The sequence below is a fragment of the Staurois parvus genome, unplaced genomic scaffold (genome assembly GCF_062004578.1).
Source record: "Staurois parvus isolate SC_StPar_1 unplaced genomic scaffold, SC_StPar_1.0 ptg000362l, whole genome shotgun sequence".
Taxonomy (NCBI): Eukaryota; Metazoa; Chordata; class Amphibia; order Anura; family Ranidae; genus Staurois; species Staurois parvus.
The window spans coordinates 7,149,249-7,161,967 of NW_028318158.1; the positions used below are offsets into that span (position 1 = coordinate 7,149,249).

At 43.8% G+C, this 12,719-nt stretch overlaps 1 protein-coding gene across 2 annotated transcripts in view; it reads right to left on the reverse strand.

Annotated features, from left to right (window-relative positions):
- Positions 1-1,488: 1,488 nt before the first annotated feature.
- Positions 1,489-12,719, reverse strand: part of NVL (nuclear VCP like) — an 81,048-nt gene continuing 69,817 nt past the window's right edge. For both annotated transcript variants that reach the window (XM_089685068.1, XM_089685069.1), the window contains 3 exons: positions 11,845-11,933; positions 4,293-4,363; positions 1,489-1,759 (listed from right to left, as the gene is read on the reverse strand). In XM_089685068.1, coding sequence (XP_089541194.1) covers positions 1,715-1,759; positions 4,293-4,363; positions 11,845-11,933 — 205 coding nt within the window. In that variant the 3' untranslated portion in view covers positions 1,489-1,714. The remainder of the gene's footprint in view (positions 1,760-4,292; positions 4,364-11,844; positions 11,934-12,719) is intronic.

Genomic DNA, 12,719 nt, shown 5'->3' on the forward strand with positions numbered 1-12,719 from the left:
TTTATAATTCTTTATTTTGAAGAAGCATTATAACATGTCTTTCATACACATCAGTGACCAGGAATTTTTTTTGGCATTCAGCACTGTACTACTTTGCCAATTGTTCGTGCAACACTACCCAAATGAAATGAATATAATTTTTTGCTTTTCAGGAGAAAAACCAGCCATATTGCTGCTCTGTGTATGGAGTCCTGTGTTGTTTGTAAACACAAGACTCTGTACTGTGATTGGACACAGCCAATCAGCAGGTCTCAGCGCGAGTCAGCAGCAGGTACGCACATGTGCGCTACAGACCTAGAAGCAGGTTTGCAGTGTTTATTTATGTTGCTGAGCCTCCAGATGCCACCAGGTTACAGTAAGTAGTTAAAAGTTTCTTACCTGCCTTTCCCAACTGTACAATGAACTGTGCATTCAATTTGAGCATCTGTCAAGATGAATGATCTCTCACACATGCGTGGGATATACATTATCTCAGCCTGGCCAATAAAAAAGGATGAAGATCAGTACCCTGAAGAAGACTGGCCAAAGATGTCAGCAGCCAGTGAAGGAGCTCCGGGACTTTGCAATGCTAGAGTAGAGGGGAGCATTGTTCCGCTTTAATGGTTTGTTCTTGGTTTTATTTTTCTTTAATAACTAGCTTCTGGCAGACTTTAATGAAGTAGTGTTCGAGTGAACCAAAGGCTGTTAGCAGCTGGTATAAAACATGTACAGAGAAGATTCGGATCACCCCACAAGGCAAACTATGCAGACGCCTGAGGCCGAGGGAATGTCCAGGAGGCACAGCTACAACCTTCTTGCTCCTGCCGTTAACCATGGGGATAACATAATTGATCAAAGCTGTGTACCTGCCTGACACTTTATTTATTACAGGTACTTATATAGCGCCTTCAATTTATGTAGCACTTTAGATATATATTGTACATTCACATCAGTCCCTAACCCTCAAGGGGTGTACAATCTAAGGTCCCTAACTCACATTCATACATACACATACTAGGGTCAATTTAGACAGAATCCAATTCACCTACCAGCAAGTCTTTGGAGTGTGGGAGGAAACCGGAGTACCCGGAGGAAACCCACGCAGTCACAGGGAGAACATGAAAACTCCAGGCAGGTGGTGCCGTGGTTGGGATTTGAACCAGCGACCCTAGTACTGCCAGGCGGAAGTGCTAACAATTTAGCCACTGTGCTGCCCACTTCACAAGGAAGATAGAACTGGTGGGACGTTGAGTCCAAGGGGACTATGACAATGCAAATAGAGCATCTTCTCTGCACCTTTTACAATCCTTATCAAGATCAATCAAATGAATGGTGAGTGGGGAAGCATACCAGCTACTATGCCTAGGGCCCCGATCAGTCTATGGATAAAAACATAGCTATCGCTTTATTATTTTGTCCACCCTGCAAATACACACGTGTAACATGTAAGTATTTGCTACAGGCCAAGGTGGTGTAACCAGTTAGAAAAACAAATAAAACAAGAAGGCGTATAGTGTAAAAAATACAGGTCTTGTTTATTTACAGCTGGGAGGTGTAGAGGGAAGAGATCTCCAATTCTATATACACACCACATAAGAGTCTATACTGAGGATTCAGCTGAAGAATATGGACTGTCAGGCTCACACATGCCATGCTGGATCACAAGACACTTGGTACTGTGTTGCTGAGTGGTGTTCCCAAACAATTCCCTCCATCCTCTCTCCAGGGTCGGCTGTCAGCAGCTCAGAGACAGACGGAGGTGCTCATACATCACTTGATCCTGCAGAGGAAGAGATGTGTTATTTCACTGTTTTCATGGTTTCTATGGAACACACGGCAGTTGCCAAACCCTAAATTCCCTGGAACAAAGATGTTCACTGGACTGTGGAATCTGAGAAGGGATACTGCCCCAACATCTAAGTAAAGAAACATTGATGGCACTACAAAGCTCCTTTCAATGGCACTTTTCCTCCACCAGCTGCTGATGACAATTTAGTTACAAAACATTTTTGTAAGTTGCCAAATGCTGCCCAGAAGAAAGATTACTTTGAAAGAACCTGCTCGTGATTCCGTCACGCCTTCTGCTATTCCGCCAGGAACCAAGGAGACAGACCCTTTCATGAGACTGTTTATTTACCAGGTACAGGTTACATTTAGTTCCCAAAACGCAACTTAATCCTGGCGGAAGAAACCTTACTTAGATAGGACCTGCTCACAGTCACGTCTTTTGTACTCCTAGAAACCACAGGCAGGTGGCTGCCCTTATCAGTGGCCTAAATCTTTGAGGAGTTTACATTGTCAACTAGTGGGAGCAAAAGAAAGGCAAAAGGAACACACAAACCAAACTAATCAGTGATTCAAAATAGTAAGCTCTTGTATTAGGGCCTATTCACAATATTTGTAACTTTGCCCAGCACATTTCCAGAGCAAAGACAAGGCAATTTTCCTTGTGTTCGATCAAGTCAGTTCACATCACTGTGTTGTGTTGGTGCGCACTGAAGGAAAAAAAAAAAAAAACACAGCATGCGGTAGTAATTTCAGTGAGTGTTGTAACACAAATCACTAATTCACAATGCTGCGGCAGTGAATTGAAGCGGAAAAAAAAAAAATCTGTGCAATGTGTACCTACCCCCAGCTCCAGTCGAGCAGTCCTATTGTGTGAAGGCCGTGGTGTTCCCTACAGCAGTCTGACTTGCAGTGCAACGGACAACGCTTGTTGCTCCCTGCTGATGGCTGTACTGCTATAGGTCTGACTTAGGCTACTTTCACACTGATCCGCCGCAAAAACGCATAGGCGTTTTTACCGCGCTGAGCGTTTTTAAATAACACGACTTAAAAACTGCACCAAAACCACTTCTCAGAAGCGTTTCTGAGGCGCTTTTCAGGTGATTTTCATTGATTTTAATGGGAAGAGGCGTTTTTGAGGCTTTTTTTTAACTCACCAAGCATGGGGCAGTACAGTGGCTAAATGGTTAGCACTTCCGCCTGGCAGTACTAGGGTCGTTGGTTCGAATCCCAGCCATGGCACCACCTGCCTGGAGTTTGCATGTTCTCCCTGTGCCTGCGTGGGTTTTCTCCGGGTTCTCCGGGTTCCTCCCACACTCCAAAGACATGCTGGTAGGTTAATTGGATCCTGTCTAAATTGGCCCTAGTATGTGTATGTATGAATGTAAGTTAGGGACCTTAGATTGTACACCCCTTGAGGGTTAGGGACTGCTATGAATCTACAATATATATGTAAAGCGCTGCGTAAATTGACGGCGCAATACAAGTACCTGAAATAAGTAAATAAATGCCCCAAAGATGCTGCAAGCAGAAGTTTTTACACCGCAAGCGCAACGCCTCAGTGTGAAAATATACATAGATATATAGTCACATATATAGGGAATTTTTTTTTAGCTTTTTAGGTACTTTTTTTTTTTTTCACGCAAAAACACTTCAAAAATTTCTCAGTGTGAAAATCAGCCTTACAGAGGACCTGTTGTACCATTGTGGAGAGACCACTGCTCTCAGACACAGCACAGCAGTCTCTGCCTAGTCTCCTGCTGAGCCTAGGACTCATCTGCTGGGGCAGGTTTGCAAAAAGAGATAACCATAAAACAGTTACACTTAAAGTGATTGTAAAACTTGACATTTTTTTTTTGCAAATTAAACATGTCATACATCCCTCCCTTGTGCAATGGTTTTCAACAGAGTGGCCCAGATCCTCTTCTTGGGTCTCCTGCCAGCACTCCTGGCTCCTTCCCCCTCCTTGAGTGCCCACCATAGGAAGCCGTTTCCTATGGGGGCACTCATGCTTGCTCGAACCCGCGTTGGGCTGTTTGCATCTATTAGGACACACAGCCCAGCTTGGCCCTGCCCCCCCTGCTCATAGGTGTTGACTGACAGCAGCAGGACCCATTGGCTCCTGCTGCTCTCAGCCACGCCTGTGAGAGTGGAGAGAGGGAAGAATGGCTGTAGGTGTGCACAGCCACAACCACTTTAAGCTGATCATACACATATAGGGTGAAACCTGAATAACAATACTTCTATCACAAATGAGCTATGCTGCCGGTTCCAAGAGGAATGATATGGTTAAAGAACTTCTGAGGTTTCCATTTCTTGCTGAGCCAGTCTCTTGTGGTTTTACATATTAACACAGTGTACTTTCACCCTCCAGTAAATAAAGGTCACACAACCAGGATATTCCATTTTATTTCCAGCTGAATAGCCTGAGCAATTATAAATTTGATTCACTACAACAGTTTCTTCAGATTTTGTTCCTTCATAAATTCATTTATAAGCAACAAACAAATGACAGATGTGAGACATACCTTCTTGGAGACGGATGGCTTTACCTTGTTGAACGCATCCTCAAAGTGTCTTTTATAAACCTCGATCTGTCCTGTATAGCCAATAAAAGTGCAGAAACAACATTAGTCACAACTCTTTTAGTCACACTGGACCAATTTTGTTTAACATGCTGTCTGCATACAACTGCGGAAGAAAAATATGCAATCTCCCCAAATGTTTTCAAAGTTTATTTATTACTTTTCACTCTTCCAGGTCATGCTGATGCATACTGTGTGCTTAAAGTTCCACCTGAAAAAAATAAAATAAAAGTCAGCAGCTACAAAAACTGTAGCTGCTGACTTTTAAAATACAGCCACTAACCTGTCCCTTGGTGTCCTCACCACGTCTGGTTTCACCCTGGTGCTGGCATCTCCAGTGTGGGCACCCAGCTGTGACAGCTTGCGGCTTCACTGCCGGGTGCCCACTGTGCATGCGCGAGTAATGCTGTGCTATGTGAATGGCCCCGTAGTCTTCTGGGACCTGTCACGTGTCCCAGAAGACTACGGGGAGGTAGGGGAGAGGACAATTTCTGCTTCCGATCGCCTAGGCGATCGCAGCGGAAGTGGGAGCGGGTACCTGTCAAATTCGGCTACCCGCTCCCCAAAGGTGCCAATCCTTAATAGGAAGCGGGGGACAAAGGCTTAAAGCGGAACTTCCCCTTTTGGGTGGAGCTCCGCTTTAAGTGCACCCATCTTCTGCAACACAGCAGAAGCAGTCAGCACTAGACAACACTTACCTAATTGTATAATCGCAACAAAGAGCAGGTCTGCACAGCACCTGAGGCAAGTGTGAGGCCATACTAGGCAGGAGGGGGATGGGCTTTGTTAACTAGTTGCCGACCGCAGATAGCCGAATGACGGCTTCACTGCGGCCGGCCAGTTCTGGGTGGACGTCATATGACATCCGCCCAGAACGCGCTCTCCTGCGCGCCCCAGGGGGCGCGCACCCGGCGATCTCCGTGATCGCTGTGTCCTACGGACACAGCTGATCACGTGATGTGGTAAAAGGCCGATCCCAGCGGCCTTTTACCACGTGATCAGCAGTGTCCAATGACACGCTGATCACAAGGAAATGCAAGTGCCGGTTCTCGGCTGCACTTTCCTCACGCTGTCAGATCGTGAGGAAAGTACTGGCGAGAACCGGCAGTTGTCACAGCGGGGATCGGCACCGATCATCAGGACACTGATGATCAGTGCCCTGATGATCGGTGCCCAGCAGTGCCACCCGCAAGTTCCGCCCACCTGTGTCCAGCAGTGCGCCCACTAGCTCCGCCCACCTGTGCCCAGCAGATCACCCACCTGTGCCCAGCAGTGCCACCCACCTGTGCCCAGAAGTGCCACCCACCTGTGCCCAGAAGTGCCACCCACCTGTGCCCAGAAGTGCCACCCACCTGTGCCCAGAAGTGCCACCTACCTGTGCCCAGAAGTGCCACCCACCTGTGCCCAGAAGTGCCACCCACCTGTGCCCACCCACCAGTGCTGCCCACCAGTGCCACCCACCAGTGCAGCCCAGCAGTGCTGCCAGTCAGTGCCACCAGTCAGTGCCCAGGGGTTGTGCCAGTCAGTGCCCAGCAGTGATGCCAGTCAGTGCCGTCTATCAGTACCCATCATCCGTGTCACCTATCAGTGCCGCCTATCAGTGCTGCATATTAGTGCCGCCTATCCGTGACACCTCATTAGTGCTGTCTATCAGTGCCGCCTATCCGTGACACCTCATTAGTGCTGCCTATCAGTGCCGCCTATCCGTGCCACCTCATTAGTACTGCCTATCAGTGCCCTTTAGTGCTGCCTATCAGTGCCCATCAGTGCTGCCTCATCAACGCACATCAATGAAGGAGAAAAAATACCTGTTTGAAAAATTTTATAATAGAAACAAAGAAAAATTATTTTTTTTTCAAATTTTTTGCATTTTTTTTTATTTATAGCGCAAAAAGTAAAGTGCCCAGTGGCAATTAAATACCACCAAAAGAAAGCTCTATTTGTGAGAAAAAAATGATCAAAATTTCATATGGGTACAATGTTGCATGACCGCGCAATTGTCAATCAAAGTGCGGCAGCGCTGAAAGCTGAAAATTGGCCTGGTAAGGAAGGGGGTACAAGTGCCTGGTAGGCAAGTGGTTAAAAAAAAAAATAAAAAAACTTTTACCCTTGCAGTGAGGCTGCAAGGGGTTAAATGCTCATTTTTGTCTAGGGCACCAGTAAAAAGCAGTTTTACTTTGCTTATGCCCACCTGCACCGACTGGTGCTCTCCTCTTCTGTCCAATGCCCTGGAAGGACCCTTGGTATCCGCATTTACAATCCAGGACTGTAACATCCTCCTCCTATGGAAAGGGGAAGCCCCTTTCTATCCAGGAACTGAACAACGATACGGGTATCATCTTACAACATGAGATGAGCCAACATTAGGTACATTTTCTCAATATAAGATTTGTGATTGAGGACAGCTTTATCCTCACTAACATTTACATTAAAGAATCTGACATGAATGGCTTAATTTCATTGTATAGGGGCCATTATGGCTAAAGTCTGTACCTAAGAGCCAGTTCCAAAGACTGAGACACAATTGCACCTTTTCAGAGGATTTTTTTCCCACAAGCTCAGGATTTGAAATCAAGATTTCTGGAAAAATGTTATCAACTTAATGAACTTGATCAAATAAATCAGGAGGTCAGTCCAGGGGCGGACTGACAACTCATGGGGTCCCCGGGCAATAGAGGATCATGGGGCCCGTGTCCTTGTCCAAACTCAATAAAGCCTATGAAAAAAGGTGCCAGGGGCATCTCATGGGGCCCCCTACTGACCCCGGGGCCTCGGGCAGTGCCCGAGTTTCCAAATGGTCAGTCCGCCCCGGGTCAGTCTAAGCAACAGGTAAAAGTTATTAACTAGCAAGAGGGGTGGATCGAATGAGCACAGTACTGATATGTTTACCTGGTCCATGTTAACCACCTGCTCTACCCAACACTACCAGGTTAAAAAATCTTTAACCACTTGCCCTCCTGAGGATTTATCCCCCTTCCTGACCAGACCATTTTTTGCATTACAGCGATGTGTTACTTTCACTGACAATTGTGCAGTCATGCAACTCTGCACCCAAATGAAATAGACATCCTGTTTTTCCCACAAATTGAGCTTTCTCTCGGTGGTATTTGATTGCCTGTGCAAAAAAAAGACACAATACTAATGGCACTGGGCAAGAAGGGGTTAACATGGGGGGAAAATCAAAGGGTTAACTGTGTGCTGTTTCAATATGTCCTGTGTCCGTGTGCACAGCCATCCAAAGCAGTGTGCGATAGCCGACAGGGAGGAGAACTGTTTTGTTTACAAACAGTTCTCCTCCCTGTCGTAGATTCTGGGCAATCACCAGCCAGGACCTGGTGATTGACAGCCGCGGATGGCGGCATGGGTAGAGTGTGCACGCGTCCCCTACCCGGAAATGCAAAATACTGTATATATACACACGTGATTTTGCGCACCCGTGCCGCCCTGTAGCAGTATTTCTGCTATAAGGTGGTTGGGAAGTGGTTAAAAAAAAACACTGGCAAATATTGAAGAATGATAACATAATAGATCTTCTTTGGCCAGAACACCCTCTATTATTTTTATGGGTGTACCTTCACTGAGACACAAGATAGCCCCTAAGGTTATAGATCATCCTATTCAAACCACCTTTTTCCAGACTGTAAAGGAATTTGATCTATGCTACACGTGTAGTTTGTCGGCTTAATACGTTTAAGGGAAGAAAACTAACAAGTTTCCAGTCACTACTTCTAGAGTATATGACATTGATTTGTTTATAACATTTTTATCCAAGAATGTTGTTTACACGCTTCAATACCCATGTGGTCTATAGTATGTGGGGTGCACTACAAGTAAAGCTTAATGAACATACAGTACACTATATTGCAAAAAGTATTGGTCAGCCTGCCTTTACAAGCACATGAACTTTAATGGCATTTCAGTCTTAGTCCGTAGGATTCAATACTGAGTTGGCCCGCCCTTTGCAGCTATAACAACTTAAACTCTTCTGGGGAGTCTGTCCACAAGGTTTAGGAGGGTGTCTATGGGAATGTTTGACCATTCTTCCAGAAGTGCATTTTTCAGGTCAGGCACCGACGAGAAGGCTTGGCTTGCAGTATTCGCTCCAATTCATCCAAAAGGTGTTCTATGGGGTTGAGGTCAGGACTCTGTACAGGCCAGTCAAGTTTCTCCACTCCAAACTCGCTCATCCATGTCTTTATGGACCTTGCTTTGTGCACTGGTGTGCAGTCATGTCGGTACAAGAAGGGGCCATCCAAAAACTGTTCCCACAAAGTTGGGAGCATGAAATTGTCCAAAATGTCTTGGTATGCTGACACCTTAAGAGTTCCCTTCACTGGAACTAAGCGGCCAAGCCCAACCCCTGAAAAACAACCCTATGCCATAATCCCCACTCCACCAAACTTTACACTTGGCACAATGCAGTCAGGCAAGTACCGTTCTCCTAGCAACTGCCAAACCCAGACATGTCCATCGGATTGCCAGACAGAGAAGCGTGATTCGTCACTTCAGAGAACACATCTCCACTGCTCTAGAGTCCAGTGGCGGTGTGCTTTACACCACTGCATTGGATGTTTTGCATTGCACTTGGTGATGTAAGGCTTGGATGCAGCAGCTCGGCCATGGAAATCCATTCCATGAAGCTCTCTACACACGGTTGTTGTGCTAATCTGAAGGCCACATGAAGTTTGGAGGTCTTTAGCTATTGACTCTGCAGACAGTTGGCGACTTCTGCACACTATACGCTCCAGCATGTGCTGACCGCGCTCTGTCATTTTACGTGGCCTACCACATTGTGGCTGAGTTGCTGTTGTTCCCAGTTTCTTCCACTTTGTTATAATACCACTAACAGGTGACTGTGGAATATTTAGTAGCAAGGAAATTTCACGAATGGACTTGCACAGGTGGCAACCTATCACAGTACCACGCTTGAATTCACTGAGCTCCTGAGAGCGACCCATTCTTTCACAAATGTTTGTAGAAGAAGTCTGCATGCCTAGGTGTTTGATTTTATACACCTGTAGCCATGGAGGTGATTGGAGCACCTGAATCCAATGATTTGGAAGGGTGTCCCAATACTTTCAGCAATATCGTGTATTGGAACATTAGACGAGGCTTTTCAAAACACAGTGTGTCAAAGCATTATGCTGTACATGATTGACATCATTGTAAAAACCTAGAAGGTACTATTTTCAAGGGCACTGACAAATTTACCCTGCACTGGAGGAGAAGCCATATTAGACAGGAAATATCCAAGCTGTAGACTCGCTGGATTTACAATTTGAAGATACTCACCCCATTCAAACTAAACATTATATGGGATGTGAATTGCTTCATTAGTAATAGTTCATAAAAATGTCCCCGTTTGATAGATCAGGGATTCCAGATTTTACTTTATTTAGGATATTATTTATTTTTAATAGATCTTTCTACATGTTATATTTCTGCTAGTAAGCTATATTTATATTATCTATATATAAAAACCATCCCCTTTCACTGTAGCAAGTCTTTTTTTTTTTTTGCATATAAAACCACATTTCACAGTATTGTGATCATACATTTTTAATTGTCCATTTTGCCTTTTTGAGCAGGTTTTTATGTATATTTTTTGAAATGGCGATCAGTCATTCTGCTTTTTGTACACAACCCCAGTTTTCTAATCTGAGGCGCTGTCTATTGAGGTCAGCTATCAGTGAAAGTATTTTGCCAGGTGACTGATATTTATACCTTGCGCGATGAAGTACACTTAGCCATGCCCCTGATGAAATCATCATGTGATTAAATGCATAGGGCAGAGTTTGAACATGGTGTGCGACGCCACCACGTGCATCGGCTGTGACCAGAAGACCTGAACTTGGCTGTACTTTGTTTTATGCTTAATGGTACCATTTATAAAATGTTAAGTGTTCATTTTTTATTTTTAATAAACAGGAAATATTAAATATTACTGCACTATGAGGTTTTGCTTTTTTTTTTTTTGCTCTTGTTGTTTGTAAGGCTGCCTTTCATTTATAGAGACAACCTGCAGTCTATCTTGATTACTTGGAAGAGATCCCATAAGCATGTATGACCTTTCATATTTTGGGGGCATAGTGATCCGCTAAGCAATAAGTGTTGGCAGTGTTGATCACAATTGTGTTCACAAGTGTTCTGAATACCCAGGATCCCTGCACTGGAAAAATGAGAGTTAACATCTGGACTCTTGGAACTCTTTATGTTTATAATTGAATGCAGTTTTTTTTTAGCACATCACAATTGTCCACACTTGGTTATGAGTATGTGCTGTTCTCACTCTTCACTGATTATTGTTCATGGATGTAATTTATTTGTGTATATCTAGTCTTGCACTAATTCTTCTTTAGGATTTGTTTATTAAGTATGGATCGTTGTTATATAATTGTGGTTTTACCTTTTAGCAATGAACTTTTTTTGTTTCTTTAACAATCCAGGACTGCTTGTCCTGAATTGTACGTGATGTCAGAGTGCTGAAGAGAAGCGTCTATGGGGCACCATTTACACAGTCAGGAAGACTGCTGGAGTCAGGGATAAGATAAGTAGAATTTTTTTTTAATGGTGCCTTGGGCTTAAATACGCATTTATGACCATCATGACTCTAGGAGTCATGTTTGCAACTGTTCGTCTTGCAATGCTTCAGGGGACATGAAGTTCCACAACAGCTGGAGAACTGCAGGTACCCACCCTTGATTTAGGGGCAGCAGTGCCTTAGATCTCACACTACAGATACTGTATCTATAGCACAGGAGTGCCTAGGCACCCTCACATACCACAAAGTGCACTGCTATTTTCAGGAGGAATTCCAGACTAAAAAGGTTGGATATTTCTGGTTACTGCTTAAGCACAGTTCACATTTCTAGATATTCCCAATAGCATAGCAAATCTACTTTTGAATTCCAGGTCCAATTTAAGCTGTCTCTGCATAAGGTATCTTTCCTGAAATTAGTGTGTGGCACACAATTCAGTGAATGGTTGTTTGCTGCTGGCACTTTGATAGGGATGCTTTACCATGGACGTGTTATCATGGAAAAAGTTGACATTATGTAAATTACAGATCCAAGTTAATTCTTCTACATATGAATAATCGTTCGTGATATAGTTAATACAATCACATTAAGGAAATTACTTTTTTTGGCAACTGCAAACCATGTTTCTGGAGAAATCCCAAAACACAGACATGTTGCACCTCTTTTATTTAGGCATTCCCAAAAACCCTGTTGCATAAAATTACTACTATCAAGATAGTCAGGCTGTGCTTAAATATTTGCTGTCACGCTGATGTTTGTTTAAGATTTCTCCAGAAACATGGTTTGCAGAAATGTTTTCATAAGAACTGCTGACCTTAGAAGAATGGTTCAGGAAAGCCTCCCAGGCAACTGCCATAGGAAGAGTTAGGTGGTTAATGAGTGCTGGGTACCATCAAGCCAGTAAGATGAATTAACAGTTTCACTTCAGGGCTAGAAAATCTTACCCATAAACTTACCTTTACAACCAATTGACCCCGGTTGCAACATTTCAGCCCGCAGGGCGCTTACAGACGCTTCCCGCACCAGAGCCGACAGATCAGCACCCCTGCGTAACAAGAAAAGGTATAACTGCACTGGAACAAACAACATCAGGGACAAAAAGATTTTATACACAGTAAATAGTGATTGGTCTTTTTTAGATGTGGTCTGATATAATCAATGTGAGGGGCCTGTAAAAGCAGATAGATGTTTATTTGTAGGTATTAAGCTGGCCATACATTATACAAATTTTCTTATTCTATTTCCTTTAGATTTACCTTTAACTATGTTGTGCAAGCATCTGCCTGATTGCATGCAAATTGAAAGTGGTTAGGTTTGACCTCATTATGGCTTTGGTAAATCTAAAGGAAAATTGTACAAGAAAATTGTATAATGTATGGCCAGCCTTAGGCTTCTAGTCTTACAAGAATTGTCAATAGTATTTAAGCCCTTCAACTGGTCTTATTATCTCCAAATAATGGATCTATCAGTTAACTTTCCAAGTCTGCATGATTACGCTCTTGGTGTGTCATAATATGCAGCAACAGACATGACATCAGTCTTCTGCAGACAGGAGGAAACCTTTCCTCAGTCTCCTCTCCCCAGTGATCAGATTGCAATACTAACTTTGTAGCAAGGAATAATATAAGGGCTGCAGCAAAAAAAAAAAGGCAAGAACTGCAAAGGCACCAGGACTTACATAAGTCACATCAGTGTAGGAAATAGATGGTGACTCTGGATGATATTTGAAAAAAAGATAATGACACGCTTCTAGAGAGAAAAGTAGATGAATGCATTGTTCAAGGTAGAATGGTGATCTCTGAGAGAGTTCTAGATATCTGAAGTGTTACAA